A 15,275-nucleotide genomic window follows, 5' to 3' on the forward strand; every position below is an offset into this window, starting at 1 on the left:
ATTTACCTTCCAGTATCCCCAGAGTCGTGCTACGGGATCACCCCTCTCGTTCGGTTTAAGTACACTAGACGGAGTATGTCATTTTCCGTTCTAATGGTCCAAGGATCTCGATTCCTGAATTCGTGATGCCTTTGTCTTCCGGATGTAAATGAGTTCGACGCGACAACTACCTATATCCATCAATGGACGTCCGAAGCCAGAATCATATAACGATCCGACTGCTAATCCAATACTGGCAGGAAGAACAGCGGCGCAAGATCTGCTATTGCCGGGAAATTGCCTGGCTCGAAGGATACTGGAACCGAGAAGGTTGGAGGTTGGATGAATTGTGCATGAGTGTACGCTCGCGCTCTGCCATGTTGGGGCTGTCGTTGTCGCTGAACGAAGATCGAGACCCAGGATAAAGAGCATCGCTTGTCTTGGCATATGGGGAAACGGCGAGAGCTGTACTCGAGAGATATTTGAACGGTGTGTTTGATTCTGACATGGCTGGCTCTAGATTTGGTTGTAACCAATGAAGAATTTCGGTCTCCCCTCCTTCTAGAGGCAGCCAGTCAACAGACACCGCAACGAATGGTCCATTTGTCGTTGGTCAAATCCAATCAGAGGATCGGGGGGTCTAGGAGAAGGATATTTTTGTCGCATCACGACTTGAGGTATATAAGCATACCTTCAATATCAATTTACTGCGTTTATGTGATGACATATTCCATTATATGGACGCTAGGCCAAGACAGAAAAGGATGAGCCCAGCTCTCAAGAACTGTGGCCCTAGAAGCTTCATCTTAACCGCATACCAGCCTAATTTCGAAAGCAAAGGCCCCAAGTAAACTCAAATCTTTGATTTAGACTCTGAAACCCGAAGTCAATAGACAATAGACTGAACGAAACGGTTGAAGCTTTAAATATCACAATCAATAGTTGGAGGATCTCCCCAACCCCAACATCGTCGCTGCTCATGGATGATACCATAATTGCAACGTCACCACAGCCTACACACCTTTTTGACTGTTTTCGGCTGGCAAAGAACAAGAACAGATCGTAGAACCGGATCTTTAGGGCGTGGATGCAAACAGGGGGCTATGAATATTTTCCCCAATGCAATAATCCTGATGACGATGACAACCGAAGTTGAAAATGGACGGCATTCATTGGCTGGCCGTCTGGGTTCCTCCAGATCACGTGCACCAATTTTCATGAAGTTTCGATTGTTCGATTGTTCTTCAGGATGGCAAAGTCCAGGACAATTCGGACAAACAGTCGGTACAACCCAAGTGCAGTCTCGAATTGCTTGAATAGTTTCAAAGCATCACATAATGGAAGCCGATAGACTAGAAACCAATCTAGGTCCCTCGATTGAGGAAGACAAACCACCCGTATCAGACGACGCAACTCTCAAGCAACCAAAGAAGCGGTTTGTGGGCCGCCGCACAGCAGAGCAATCCAGCGACAAATCCCCAGCTAATCTGAGTATAGAGGACAGCAAAGCTATTCAAGGTCAGTTGGCTCGATTGGTGTTGTGTCCTGAATGAGGGCTGATGTTCCATATTAGTTGCTCAGCCCAGAAGACCTGCGCGGTTGATACACAACATCCCTCCTGAAATCTTGAACGACAAAGATATCAACGATGCTATTGCTCTTCTTCCCTCCAATTACTCCTTCGAGATCCACAAAACTATACACCGGGTACGACAGTCAGGGGCGAAGAAGATAGCACTTCAATTTCCTGAAGGGTTACTCCTCTTTGCCACCACCATATCGGACATTTTGACTAGATTTTGTCCTGGTACGGAGACACTGATCATGGGAGACGTGACCTACGGTGCCTGTTGTATTGATGACTACACAGCCCGTGCGCTGGGTTGTGACGTCCTTATACATTACGCCCACAGCTGTCTGATACCGGTTGATGTAACGAAAATCAAGACGCTCTATGTTTTCGTCGATATTAGTATTGACGTACCACATCTGATTGCTACGTTAACACGCAACTTCGAGCCGGGCAAGGCGATTGCCATGGTCGGAACTATACAGTTCAACGCGACAATTCATCATATTGCGCCTTCACTCCGGAAAGAGGGCTTGGAAATTGTCATTCCGCAGATCTCTCCATTGAGCAAAGGCGAAATATTGGGCTGCACATCGCCTCAGTTAGCAAAATCAAAGGACGCCGCCGGACTATCAGCCGATGCGCTATTATACGTCGGAGATGGGCGGTTCCACTTGGAATCCGCCATGATTCACAATCCTGATATTCCGGCATATCGATACGATCCATACTCACGACGCCTAACACGAGAGCGCTATGATCACGACGAACTCTACACCTTGCGGACGAAAGCGATTACCAATGCCCAGTCAGCGAAGAAATGGGGCCTGATATTGGGATCGCTCGGTCGACAAGGGAACCCGCATACCATGGCTCTCATCGAAAAGCGTTTAACCGAGAAGAATATCCCTTGGATCACGATCCTGCTGAGCGAGATCTTCCCCGGGAAACTGGCCCTGATGCCAGATGTGGAATGCTGGGTTCAGATCGCTTGTCCCCGACTGAGTATCGACTGGGGCTACGCGTTTCCTCGACCATTGCTCAGTCCTTACGAGGCGCTTGTTGCGCTGGGACTGAAGGAAGCGAAATGGATGGACCGGAAGACAGACGAGGCATACCCGATGGATTTCTATGCGAAGGAGGGGTTGGGTCGAACGAAGGCGATCGACGTGAAATAGACCGAATGGACAATTGGTCACTATTAAATACTCTTCGCTATGATGATCGGTTTCTTTGTAAAGCCCACGCATCTTCAGCCCTACAACTGCATTATCATGGCTGAAACCCAGTCCCAACGTACTATCAGACCCTTGCTAGTCGATTTCCCCTTTCTACCGTTTATGCTATAACTGCTCATAGTACGTCCTACACACTAAAGTCTGATGTTATTCCGTCCGAAGAAGCAGAAAATGAAATTCGACGTTGTCAACAGTCAGCGCTACCTAAGGTAACCGACCTCAACAGGGAAGCGCCACATCTGGTGGCCCCTGAAAGAAGCTTCTCCTGGTCGTTAACGCCACTGATGGCTCCAACTACAGTCCACATCAGTCCATCTCTATTCAATATCAAGCCGGACTATGTGGCCAGCTGCTGGCTGATTTGGTGATTCCATATCTGGTACCGCCGGTAACATTAGGAGGCTAGATTCCGTCAATGATAGGGTCTTAGACGTATATAGCAGGTAGGGAGTACCAGAAAATCTTCACGAACTGATTCAATCCGTGAATGAAGAGAGCTGGGGTATAAATCCCCATAATCGATCAAGGACCGCCTTTTATACCGTAGGTACCACAGCCTCACAACCATCATCGGTGATTTTAACTGTTTCGACGGTTAAAATAGCGGTTCAATTGCTGTATTCTACAGGGTTTCGTTCGCACGATTCTGTTTAATTCTAGTTCCCTGAATAACTCCGAGGGTATTGATATGTACCGTATGCACCATTCGTATTCACATAGCCCGTCAAGATGTTGTAAAGCACCGTAGACAATCCCGCCGCTTCCTAGCGAAAGGTATCGCCATACCGTCCGCGATCAAACGTGCGTGACGCCCTCCGATCCCTACGCCGCTAACCCCCTCGCCCTCACATCCAACTCCCTCACCCGGCTCAACGCCTCTCCCCACCACCCCATAAACTCCTTTCCCACCTCCCCAATGCTCGCTGGGCCCTCCTCCTCCTGCCACCGCAGCCACGCCCCCTCGACCTTCCGCGCCGCGTGCCGCAGCCGCACCATCCCCTCCCCGCGTAACGTGCGCACCTCCGCGAGATACCGCATCGTGTGCGCATCCCGTGGCAGCTCTTGGTCTGCGTCCGTAAAGTTCGAGAACGTCTTCGCGGATGTGGTGCTGGGTCTGCCGGGTCCGAGGCTCGTGGGTATCCGGGTCGGAGGCAATGATATCGAGAAGGAGGAGCGGGCCGAGGAAGGAGAGGGGTAGAAGAGATCGGCGGTGCTGAAGGAGCTGCCGGGGGAGGGTCGAACGTTGGAATCGGTGGTGGTATAGGGGTTGGTGGAAGAGGTGGATGCGGTGCGGGTTCCGGAGGAGTTGGAGATTGTGGGGGCGAGCTGCGAGGAAGGGTCTTCGGCGAACGGACTGTCGGCATCGAACATGATTGGAATGTAGCAGGGGCTGGCGTTATCTGGAGTGGGGGTTAGTGAACCTGGCTTCTTGCCCACGGATGCGTTGCTGTGCTTGTATGCGTGCGAGGAGATGTTGGAGTTATTCTTGCTGTGATCCCACATCTGGTGCTCACCTGGTAGGGCAGAGGAGATCGACTGAGGTCGTGAGGCGGTGTGCTTCGCAAGCTCGTCGGGAATGCCAATATCGTCAAGACGCGCGAATCCCGTCCGCACCGCGGCTCCTGCATGCTGCAGCGCGGCGATCGGTTCCAGGAGGTTCTCGGGCAGCTTCTTCCATAGCAGATCGGCCACCTTCCACTCCGCGAGATGGATGGGATCGTAGCTGAACGCATCTCCATCGGGCGGACATGCCGTCTTTGATGACCGGCGCGAGGGGCTCTGAGGGAGGGCAGTTTCTTGCGATGATAATCGGTGGCGGGAATTGAGCGGCATGCTGGGTGTGCGCTGGGAACGGTTACGGGAAACCTGGGGTGTTGTGTCCTGCATCTTCGCATACGGTTTGCTTGATTGTTTTAGGTTTGCGATGCTTCTAGTGATGAAGGGGATTGATTCGGGATCGTGCGGCGATGTTGACAGCGGACTGGATATGATTGTGGAGAGGAATCCGGGGAATGCGGGGTATAGGTCGTGAGAGAGTTAGGATATTTGTTTGTTTGGCTGCTAGGTGAATTCAGGTTGAGAGAACCATGGATCGTGGATCGTGGATCGATACGATCAGCTGATGTGGAGAGTGTTGAGAGAGATGGAACATTCACTTTCCCGCGCTCCTAGAAAATCAAATGGAATTTACCCAGAATTCAACTCAGTCGTCGCCATGGAACAATAACGCTGAACTGCTTGATGGTTGCTCTCGGAGTTGAATGTCAGAGACTCGACCCGTAGTTCGTGAGATACCGGGAGGTTGTCCATAGGGTGATCTAACCCAGAGCTCATTTCCTCTACACGTTTGTGTCCGCAGCGAATACGGTGCCGTCTCAGGTTTGGTAGTCTTTGTTTGTTCCGTCGATCCGGTTGCACAATCGAATTGTCAGTCAACGGACGGCGGGATGTTCCTTTCGTTGAACGACTGATACACGACTGATACACCAGTGAGCAACCTGGGGCCCCAAGGAGGACGAGTCGATGATGGTGAGCGTAATAGAAGTCGAGATGGATCTCCACGAGTGAGTCGCACGTGAGGTTGAAATGCGCCGTTAAACCGCTATTTGAAGTGAAATGCAGGGTACCTAGGAAATGGAGGAAAGGAAGAGCAAAAGCATCATAATTCCGGTGACCGTGAACGGCAAAATGATTGTAATGCTCGACTTGGATGATAAGAAGTGAATGCGAAAGTGAGTGACAGAGCAGGAAGGCAAACGGGAAGGTCAACGGGAAGTTCCCATCAACTCTCGCATTGGATAGGTTATCACGATATTAGTCACTGGTTCAGATGCATGAAGTGGAGAGTGCAAAGGGACAACAAACAGGGACAATAACCAGGGGATTTTCTGGAGAAGCGAATTGAGGTCTAGTGAGTCGAATAGGCAGGTGGCGTCATATCGTCATCATTGCCATCTTGAGTCACATACTCGGCTTATTTCCATCAATTCCTCACCTGATCACGAATTCACGAGGAGATGTCACGCCTGCGAGGTGAGCTTGAGTTAGGTGTAACTCGTCAGGCGTAACTTCACTGAGCTCGCGGGAGCACGAGAAATTCTGATTCCAACGAAGCACTGCGACTCTGCGTGACCTCATTCTAGCATAACATAGCACCCGTCTAGCCGGAGACCACTCCGGTCATCATGACAATGCCAACGTCAATTTTTGGTGGCAGACAAGCTTCATCTTGATCGGCTCAAGCGAGCCCGCTAACCAACAAACGCTGCAACACTAACGGCGGCGGACAATTGATGTCCATCTACTCGATCCTATGATATAAAGTCAGCGATTAGGCCATCACCATGACATGTCGTGAATCACCTACCGTTCGATCAAATGAAGTCCCGACGCCGTCTCCACGATCCCGCTCACCTCCCCGGGCTGGAGCGCGAACGCCGCCATTTCAAACTCCTTCTGCATATCGCCTTTCCCAAAGAATCCCCTACCCACCATATATCAGCCTACGCCTCTCACATCCCTCCCACGTTCAACAAGCGCGATAGAAAAGTACTCACAAATCCCCCCGCTTCCGCGCACTGCTGCAATCCGACTCGCTCATCGCAATCTCTCCCAACGCCGCCTCCTCCGCCCGGATCCGCGCCTCGTGCGCCTGCAAGATCTCCCGCGCCTCCTCCTTCGACCTCGTGATCTGCGCCTCCCGCCAACTGCTCGGGCGGCGGCTGTCGCGATGCTTGATGAGCAGGTGGGCGGCGCGGATCTTCCCGTCGTTGCCGTTGGCGCCACTGTCGGACTTGGGGAGCGGGGCGCTGGAGTGGTAGTTCGCCATGTAGACTTTGAGGAGGTCGCTGTTGGTGCCTTCGGGGGGCTCCCAACGGGAGTCTTTGGTGTCGGCGTGGAAGTAGTAGGGGAGGTTTTTGGAGTTGGAGTGGCGGACTTCCCAGCCGGGAGGGAGACCGGTGTCGGACTTTGTAGGGTTAGCGATGATTGGGAAGCCGACTGGGAAGCCGACTGGGAAGCCGACTGGGAAGCCGACTGGGTTGGGGGTTGGAGGACATACCATTGTTTGCTGGTTAGCGGATGGGGATTGCTCAACTGGCGAGTGGGGGTAGCACGGATTGTAGAGAGCAAGCAGAGATTGGTAACGGAGAGATGGAAGGTAGGTAAGGGAAATGAAGAGTCTAAATACCCGTTACGAATGTTCAGAACAGGACCCGATCAAGATGTCAGTGAATTAGATGAAGTTGAAAGAGTGACGATGTCGATCCAACAATCCCACAGACGATGCGGGGTGTTTTTCCACACCATGAACTAGACCATGTCAATGTTTGGGGGTTGCAGGGATGCTACACGTTTGCCTGAGGCTGAAAGCAATGGATTGTAGACAAGTGAAATTGACGCCTGATGAATATCAAGTTATCTCAGCTTGGGCTCAGACGTTACCCAAGCCATGTCCCTGGTTTAGCTAAACCAGAACCGGATTAGACCCATGTTTAGCGTAAAATCTACTCACGTGAGTGCAACTGTCTTGTGTACCGTCTGAGAAGCCTCTACAAAATTAGCGTGGATATGTAGATGATGAGATTTACTAGAACTGACGAGGTTGCGAATAACATCATACGGAGAAGTTGGGTGGGCTCCAGAAGTTGATGAAATATAGATAAGGGTTTGTTAAACCGTCCTATAGCTTTTAAATACCGAATTTCTAACTGTAGATTCTGTAACTAGAGTTTAAAAACTGCTTGTCGCGTCATCAACCGTAAAGGATCAATCTCTAGATCTGCCTCCATGCGACTAAAGCGCCGGCAAGGCCGCGCCTATGGGCGTGAAACCTCCCTATATAAGAATCCAACCTCTGTACAACCACCTTCCATCGAGAAAACGATCGAAGAACAGATATCCATAATTGCAACGACACCAGATGAAGAGTTATGCTCGGTATTACAAGAGCTAGTCAAGGCCTGCCTGATACGAAAGAACATTAAATACCAGTATGGTCTGATCTTCCATGGTTTGCAGCGACTCCTGGCTGGTCGGCTCCCACGTATCAACTAGGTTCGGGCTCTTCGACGAATTGTTTTTCGCCATGGGGATACTATTGTCTCTGCTAAGACTGGTTTTGGGAAGAGCATTATCTTCCATGCTATCCCAATCTTTATTGGCAGAATTGTCATCCAGTTGATTCCTTTAAGCAAGCTTGGAGAGGAGCAGAAGAGGTCAGGCCTTGCCTTGTTACAGCGGAGACCAAGCGCACGAATCCGAACCTGTTAAAGGAGATTGCAGCTGGATTATACACCCATATCTTGATGAGTCCTGAGCAAGCAGTTAGCGACGAGTTTCATGATTCGCTGTCAAACCCTAGTGTCAAGGACGTAGACACGTAGTGATGTTGTCTGGAATACGTGCATTGTACTACATGTGAAAGATAATATTAGTACAAAGGAGGAAGATCCATCAAGCGGAGAGTCTCCCTGATATGTAACTTTTACAAAAGCACTCAGGCGTTGGTCATGTGATGTCATGTGATATTATAACCGGCCAATGTCTGAACCGTGACGGACTGTAGAGTGGTTGGATTGGTCCTAAAACTTGATGAAATGTAGAAGTCAACGCGTAGAACCAATTTCTGAAAACAGATTAGCGATAAACATTCTGTATCAAGTACACTTAGCGATGGGAGTTCTCTCACCTATATCATCATGATATGATGCACTACACATCCATACAAATTATGTGCAAGTCTCTCAGACGGCAGTGGTGCCCACAGCCTTCATGACATATAATTGGTCAATAGTTAGTGACGTATGCTAAAGAAGAGGCTGGGCTTCATTGGGTATAGCGGAGCCCCATAATGGCCAGGGGGCACCATTGCCGCCTGAGTCCCAACTGAGATAAATATCAAGAGGCAATAAGGAATCTAGCACAAAGCGCCGCAAACAGCACAAAATCAGATGCTGTTCATGGGCTATGAGGATCTATTAGATGCAACATATTAGCAGGTAACACACGGTTAACATTGGGTATATTTCCATTCAACTCAGAGATTAAGCAGTCCTATAAAAGTCCTCCCTCCCAGTAATCGCCGTGTCATTATGATTGCCCAGTTCAATCTCATAATTACAGGTGTATCGGATAAGCTCTTCAGCCAAGATGCCAATGCCATCCATAAACCAACCTAAAAGGAATCGAGTCTCCCTGCCAATCTCAGCCCGCCTAAGCCAGAAGAGCCATGAGCCCTCGAATCACCCACACACTCGCCAAGGTTCCCACCACCGCCACGACGCCCGTTCGATATCCAGGCCCCGCTTCACTTGCCCCAACCCCACCAATCGGACCGGCGCTCCCACCGCTCAACGACGAGCCTTCAGTAGAAGTGGGAGCCGATGCGCCTCGGGCCGTGGAAGTCGGGATGCTGTTGGTTGGAATGACAGTCGCCGCGGCGGGCGTGAAGAACGATTCGGTGCGTGTGAATTGGCTGTAGGAGCTGTCCGCGGCGTCGGAGTCGGTGGCAGAGACGGACCAGATAGTCGTGGTGGAGACGCGCGTGGTGGTGGCGGTGCTCGTGGAGAGGACGATGTCGTAGTCAAGGGTCCAGGAAAGGTAGGTACTTCAGGATCGGGTCAGTTTCCAGGACCGCGTGCGGACCATAAGGAGGACTTACTAGGTGATGGTGTACGTGTAGTATCTAGTTCCGCCCCCGCTAGAACCTCCGGTGGGAAGCGTCGCCGCGGAGGTGGTCGTGGGCGACGATCCCGATCCCGACGATCCGCCTTCGTCGCCGCCGTTTACGGGAGTGCATCCCCTACAAGTCCTGCCATTCCGGCAGCTCGCTCCATCTGTGCAGCAGTAATAGCCAGGACGCGCATGCGTATCGTAATTGGGACAGCACGTGGATCCAGCAGGCGCGGATCCACCTGAGCAACAGATTTCGTCCGAATCAGCGTAGGAACCGTTGGCGCAACAGGTGCCGTCTGTTGGACGGCAGTAGCCGTTGCCGCAAGGGACAAATCCGGTACGACCTATTGGACGGATTAGATCAGATAAAGAGAAACCAGAGAATGGTTTGCTAACATGCTCGTCCTTCCAACACACGCTTCTCCAGAGGAAAACCGCGTTCTACAAGACTGAATCCTTCGAGAGAATCGAGACTGTCTGCGGAGACAAAGGACCCAAGGAGGAGGAAGGCGCTGAGCGCAATATCTCGAAAGTAGCTCCCGTGCATGGTGAACGTCAGTGGTGTTTAAAAGGTGTGACAATGTTCCTCAAGATAGGATCTTGAGGTGCGCCGACGAGAACTTTATAGCCCGCATGAATGACACCGAACCGGAAATAGCTCTTTCATCGTGGAATGTCCCTGTCAATGCAGGCAGCGTTCCCTCGCACCAGGAGCCTCATCACACTCGATCGAGGAGACCAGGTCGCCGGCCATTGGCTCCCGCGAGGATAGAGGAAATTAAACGAGCGGGAGGGAGCAACAAAATTGACCGGACTGAAGCAACGCCTTGGCACAAGCCGACTAGCCTCAGAGCAGAAGGTGGAGCGGTGCATTTTGTCTTTAGTGACCTGTGATCTGTCGCTCCCTCCTCGGTGGACTAGCCAACTCAGGGATCGCCAGTGGCCAAGTGCAGGTTGAATACGAGAATGGTCGATCGGTTGTCCAATAAACGAAGGGGGTGACATAAATAAGGACATGGGTGATAAGGCTGGATCAATTCCACAGAGACAAGGCAGACTCACCCCACCGGAAATGTCGCTGTGCTTCACCTCGGGATCATCGGAAGGGCACTAAAAGAAAAGATACGACTTAGACAAAGAAAGAATCGATACTTCATAAAGAGATTGTCGAACATCGACCATCGACTTCGCACTAGCTGTGTCGACTTCTAAAAGCGCTTGCTCACCCGACGACGAGGTCGTGGCACAGATATGTTCCTCAATTGGCGCTACAATATGTAGTACTCTGGTTCAGCCACGCCGATCCTTTCCAGGAGTTCCCACTTTCTTGTTGTTTATTCCGCTTTCCACGATGAAATTGCGGTCTCGTGGAGAGTCGGTTACGGACGGGACTCTCGGAAGACTTCGATGTGGGGGATTGACCAGGCCGCTTCCTTGGAAGTTGAGTCGGCACATTCGCACCCTGCCTCCAGCAGTCCGGCCCTCCACTGACAGACATCTTGCAGCCTGTCCTGGTTGCCAATACGGAATTCAGGTTGACCCGACCACCATGAGTGTAACATGCATGATGCAGTGGTGTCGCTGGTGTGTATCGTTTACTATAGAGAGGTCAAAGTAAGGTTGTTGACGAAAAGATTCCAAGTTGTCAGAGCCGTGGGGTGTACTGAGGAGTGAGGCCTGAGTAACTAAGTTTGTTTCTACGGTTCCAGGGATTAGCTCGATACTACCTTAGTGGATGGACCCTTGGACCCTAGCTTGATGTTTATACTTTGCATGAATCCTCCAGGCTCCAGCAAACTACCCGTACGTACCGATACCCTCTGTCCACTTTGTTGAAGCCACAGTTTAAAGTGGGTCTAGACTACGTAGTAGGACACCCATGTCCACCGCCGAGGAGCTGCCGCTGTATCAGGAAATGAATGAGCTGATTAGTAATTCTTGACATTCTTACCAGCTCACTCTAATCCACCAGCCACGTCTTCAGCCACAACCAAGGGAACAGGCCGCAGGCCTGGGACCATAACACTAGGTCAATATAAAGCCTAACTACCCTTCTTAGGTAGGAAATAATCTAGGAAAGAGCCACTTGAACTGGAAACATGAATTAGGAGAAGTACGGAATAAGTAGTTAGTTAGTTAAGTCAACGGACCCAATTTCCGTGCAACCCAGTTTCCGTGCACCCCCACCACAGCTCCAATAGGACACAAAGACGAATGGGTTTTGCGGAATGTAACCACCACCATATATTTTTCTATACCTGTAATTGAAATTGTGGATAGAGTGACTTAAACATCGCCTTCTGCAATTATTAAGACGTTTCCTCCGGGTTAATTTGAAGTCGTTTTGCAGCCTTTTGTTCCCTCTCCCTAGCTGCCTCCTGAGCCCCAACAATCTGATCAATCTGAACAAATCGTTCGTTCAGATTGGGCTGAACCCGTTCCCTTTTCTTGCCAGCAGGCCCTCCTAAGTCTGCAACTGTATTTTCAGCCCTTTGAAGTTCGGCTTTGAGTCGGGCGATTTCCGCGTTCTTCTCTGCCAGCGCCTTTGCGACCTTCCCCTGAAACCTCCTGAAATCCCGGCCCCCCATTTCGTCTAATTTGGCATCGTATATATCTTTGGGGCCTTTGGGCGTACGGAATGCATAAGTATACTGGGACTCTGGAGTCACATGACGTTGTATTTGATGGTTCTCGTTTAATTGGGTGCTATTTAATACTTTGTCTGGGTTGAACGGAACCATTCCAGTTCCACGGAAGCCGGCACGAATATTGTACGAATTCAAAGCTTCTTTTCGGGAATTAGAGTATATAGATATAAAATTATGCTTTTTTACAGGCACGGAATCATCTAATGATGCTAATTGGGAGAGCTCTTTATGATATTTGGACTTTAGGGGCGAGAAACACGCGACGTCAAGGGGCTGGAGGAGGTGGGAACAATGGGGGGGCAAAAACAACAAGAATACGCGGTTGTCCTTGGCCAACTTCATGAACTCGACTGTAGCGTGAGAGCCGTGCCCATCGCATATTAATAGGCGCCATTCCTGCGCGCCGTTCGCTGCCGGGGAGTTCAGGGGCTTGCTTTCTGACAAAAACTTTTTCTGGAGCCACTGAAGACCGATTTCGTTCGAAGTCCAGGCATTTTCTGAACTTGTATAGTGCCAATTTGGTATATCTGTCTGCTTAGGAGGGAACCAGGAAGACTGGACCGTTTTTCCTTTGAAGACAACCAAGGGAGAGATTGCTCGGCCGTCTGCTAATACAGCTTCGATCACTGAGACCCATTCTCGATTTTCTGGGGACTTGACGTATGTATGGCTCTTCTTTCGCCTTTTAGAAGAAGTATGAACAGGGGCAATTACTCTCCCATTGGTTCCACAGCCAAGGGAGAGGCCGTGCTCGTCGAAATTCCACTGGTTTGAGATCTTTGATGTTGTACTCCGCGCAGACACGCAGATATGTATCAAAGAACGCTTGGATCGTCTCTTTTGAAGCTTCATTGACGCGGGCGGCCTCGATTGATCGTCCCACCACTGTATTTACCTCCGGATTGCGTCGTAGAAATCCCTGAGTCCAATTGATACCGCAAGGGGTAGTATCCCCATTTTCTCGTGCAATTGCCTCAGCCATTTGGCGTACTCTTGCATGGGAGGGGGCTCTGGCAGCGAGATCTTCTTCCTGGATCATTCGACCAGCCATTTTTCCTGCTCGGGAGATAACTTCTGAAGTTTCTTCGAACTATTTTGGTGGGAATCGTTGCCGTTGAGTCTGTCCCGAAGTGTAGATCTCTTGATACCGTACGCATCCGCACATTTATTCAGCGAGTCAAATTTTTGGTCATGGAAAGCATTGATAGCTTGTTGGACAGCCTCTTCATTAATACGAGGCATCCTGATAATATTAGATGGTGTTGTTGAATTTATTTCATTGATCAAAAGCGCTCTACGTATCTACGTATTATCTCAAGGGGTGCACGGAATCTGGGTTGCACGGAAAGTGGGTCTGTTGACTTACGGAAGATTCGAATTAAACTGCTTATCGATCCCTTGACGACAGGGGGTTACAGAATTAACATCCTTAATTCGTTGAGACCTAACTGCATCTGTACTTGCGATTGACATACCCCTCAATTCTTCCCCAGGGGTCGAAGAAGCGAATGAACGAAGCGTAACCAGTTCAGGTACCGAGCAATTGACACCGAATGAATGGATCAATTTATAATGGCATTGCCGGCTCTTCTATAAATCATGGATAGCCAATGCTTAGTGATCGAATGCCGTTACCGTTGCCATCTTCAAGATATACTTTGTGTTTTTTATATCAACATGCCGAGCAAACCAGCCCCCCTCCGCACACTCGGGAAGAATGGCCCAGCTGTCCCTGCCATGGGTTTCGGCCTGATGGGCCTCTCCGGAATCCACGGGCCCCGTCCCAGCGACGAAGAACGATTCCAGGTCCTCGACCACGCGGTCGAACTCGGGAGCACGTTTTGGGATACCGCCAAGTGAGCCTAGCACAGGCACCACCTCGACGTCGCTAAATCTCCGCAGCGTCTACGGCGACAGCGAGGATCTATTGAGCCGATGGTTTGCGCGCACGGGGAAACGAGGGGAGATCTTCCTGGCGTCGAAGTTTGCGCTGATTATTGGGGAGGGGAGGGGGATTAAGGGCGTGGATAGCTCGGGGGAGTACTGCAAACGTGCATGCGAGGCGAGTCTGAAGAGGCTAGGGACCGATTATATTGATCTTTGTGAGAACCTTCCGTCGCCCTGATGGGCCTGTGACCCGGTTGACGTCAGTTCATTGCTCTTACCTAATCAGATTACGCCCATCGGGTCAATCCTAAGACCCCTATTGAGGAGACGATGCGAGCAATGGCAGAACTGAAAGCGTAAGTGCGATGGAGTTGAAACGATACCATCTAACCGGTTCCAGAGAGGGCAAGATCAGAAATATTGGGCTTTGCGGGGTGAGCTCCAATACACTTCGGCGTGCGTGTGCCATTGCACCAGTCGCTGCAGTCCAGTTCGAGTACTCCCCGTTTGTTCTGGATATCGAACAAGCCAGCAGCACCCACCTTCTCCAGACCTGCCGTGAACTTGGCATCGCTGTCGTCTGCTACTCGCCGCTTGGACGCGGGATGCTCTCGGAAGCCTTCACCGCCAAAGGACCGTCTGAGGCCAAGGATTCCCGCGCATCCCGGTTCCCTCAGTTCCGCGAGGAGAACCGTGATGGAAACGCGAAGATCGTCCGCCAGTTCAAAGCATTCGCCGACAAGAAAGGCTGCTCCACGTCGCAGTTGGCCCTCGCGTGGATCCTCAAACAGGGCGACGAGATGTTTCCGATTCCCGGGACGAAGCGGATCAAGTACCTGGAGGAGAATTGGGGGGCGCTCGATGTCCAGCTGACGGATGACGATGCGGCCGACGTGCGGAGATTTGTGGAAGGCGCCGAGCTCGCGGGCGATGCGGGGCCTGCGGCGTCGAAGGCTTTCGCATTTGTAGATACGAAGGAGGACGCTGAAAGACCTAACGAGAGACTTTAAGTTGAAGCTCCATCTTCAATAGCCTCCGGGTATCTCAAAGCTGTTCATACCCTATAGTAACCGATGGTCTTACAGGCCGATGGGTTCATTCAATCAGGCTATGTGGACATCCCATTTCGGTCACTGCAGTCGACACCATGGAGGTCCCACGTGAGTCTAACATAGCGCGAACAGAACCCAATGGTGTTGAATGTAGGAAAAGGAAGAACTTCTAGTTACATGACTGTTGACGGGAGGTCATGTTGGTGCCTGGATATCCATTCCTCCG

The 15,275-nt window shown here is 50.9% G+C and overlaps 6 protein-coding genes across 6 annotated transcripts; 2 read left to right on the top strand and 4 right to left on the bottom strand.

The window, feature by feature from the left end:
* Positions 1–17: 17 nt before the first annotated feature.
* P152DRAFT_209715 (uncharacterized protein) lies at positions 18–653 on the bottom strand. Its single transcript, XM_033674407.1, has one exon. It carries the CDS (start codon positions 424–426, stop codon positions 91–93), a length of 336 nt encoding a protein of 111 aa, XP_033530423.1. The 5' UTR covers positions 427–653; the 3' UTR covers positions 18–90.
* A 583-nt stretch (positions 654–1,236) lies between these two features.
* P152DRAFT_509669 (Diphthamide biosynthesis protein 1) lies at positions 1,237–3,121 on the top strand. Its single transcript, XM_033682624.1, has 2 exons — positions 1,237–1,497; positions 1,553–3,121. The coding sequence occupies exons 1-2, from the start codon at positions 1,317–1,319 to the stop codon at positions 2,725–2,727; spliced, it is 1,356 nt and encodes a 451-aa protein (XP_033530424.1). The 5' UTR covers positions 1,237–1,316; the 3' UTR covers positions 2,728–3,121.
* Positions 3,122–3,609: 488 nt separating this feature from the next.
* On the bottom strand, positions 3,610–4,620 carry P152DRAFT_477039 (uncharacterized protein; the record flags this gene model as incomplete). The annotated part of the gene is made up of 1 exon (XM_033681558.1): positions 3,610–4,620. The coding sequence occupies one exon, from the start codon at positions 4,618–4,620 to the stop codon at positions 3,610–3,612; it is 1,011 nt and encodes a 336-aa protein (XP_033530425.1).
* A 1,530-nt stretch (positions 4,621–6,150) lies between these two features.
* P152DRAFT_468810 (peptidyl-prolyl cis/trans isomerase) lies at positions 6,151–6,850 on the bottom strand (the record flags this gene model as incomplete). Its single annotated transcript, XM_033680847.1, has 2 exons — positions 6,151–6,271; positions 6,345–6,850. The coding sequence occupies 2 exons, from the start codon at positions 6,848–6,850 to the stop codon at positions 6,151–6,153; spliced, it is 627 nt and encodes a 208-aa protein (XP_033530426.1).
* A 1,856-nt stretch (positions 6,851–8,706) lies between these two features.
* On the bottom strand, positions 8,707–10,217 carry P152DRAFT_462190 (uncharacterized protein). The gene is made up of 3 exons (XM_033680281.1): positions 9,859–10,217; positions 9,449–9,806; positions 8,707–9,394 (listed from the first exon to the last, which is right to left on the bottom strand). The coding sequence occupies exons 1-3, from the start codon at positions 10,007–10,009 to the stop codon at positions 9,001–9,003; spliced, it is 903 nt and encodes a 300-aa protein (XP_033530427.1). The 5' UTR covers positions 10,010–10,217; the 3' UTR covers positions 8,707–9,000.
* A 3,570-nt stretch (positions 10,218–13,787) lies between these two features.
* On the top strand, positions 13,788–15,150 carry P152DRAFT_497203 (putative aldo/keto reductase; the record flags this gene model as incomplete). The annotated part of the gene is made up of 4 exons (XM_033682264.1): positions 13,788–13,966; positions 14,013–14,212; positions 14,284–14,353; positions 14,398–15,150. 4 exons carry the CDS (start codon positions 13,788–13,790, stop codon positions 15,005–15,007), a joined length of 1,059 nt encoding a protein of 352 aa, XP_033530428.1. The 3' UTR covers positions 15,008–15,150.
* Positions 15,151–15,275: the final 125 nt, after the last annotated feature.

The sequence above is a fragment of the Eremomyces bilateralis genome (assembly GCF_010015585.1).
Source record: "Eremomyces bilateralis CBS 781.70 unplaced genomic scaffold P152scaffold_31, whole genome shotgun sequence".
NCBI lineage: Eukaryota > Fungi > Ascomycota > Dothideomycetes > Eremomycetales > Eremomycetaceae > Eremomyces > Eremomyces bilateralis.

Excerpts from the sequence above, each read along its gene's own strand:
- P152DRAFT_209715 (XM_033674407.1), bottom strand. The coding sequence starts at position 426 with ATGCCAAGACAAGCGATGCTCTTTATCCTGGGTCTCGATCTTCGTTCA.
- P152DRAFT_509669 (XM_033682624.1), top strand. The coding sequence starts at position 1,317 with ATGGAAGCCGATAGACTAGAAACCAATCTAGGTCCCTCGATTGAGGAA. Across the intron at positions 1,498-1,552 it reads GGACAGCAAAGCTATTCAAG|TTGCTCAGCCCAGAAGACCT; the intron begins GTCAGTTGGCTC and ends GTTCCATATTAG.
- P152DRAFT_462190 (XM_033680281.1), bottom strand. The coding sequence starts at position 10,009 with ATGCACGGGAGCTACTTTCGAGATATTGCGCTCAGCGCCTTCCTCCTC. Across the intron at positions 9,807-9,858 it reads TGTGTTGGAAGGACGAGCAT|GTCGTACCGGATTTGTCCCT; the intron begins GTTAGCAAACCA and ends TCCGTCCAATAG. Across the intron at positions 9,395-9,448 it reads TACACGTACACCATCACCTA|TACCTACCTTTCCTGGACCC; the intron begins GTAAGTCCTCCT and ends CCGATCCTGAAG.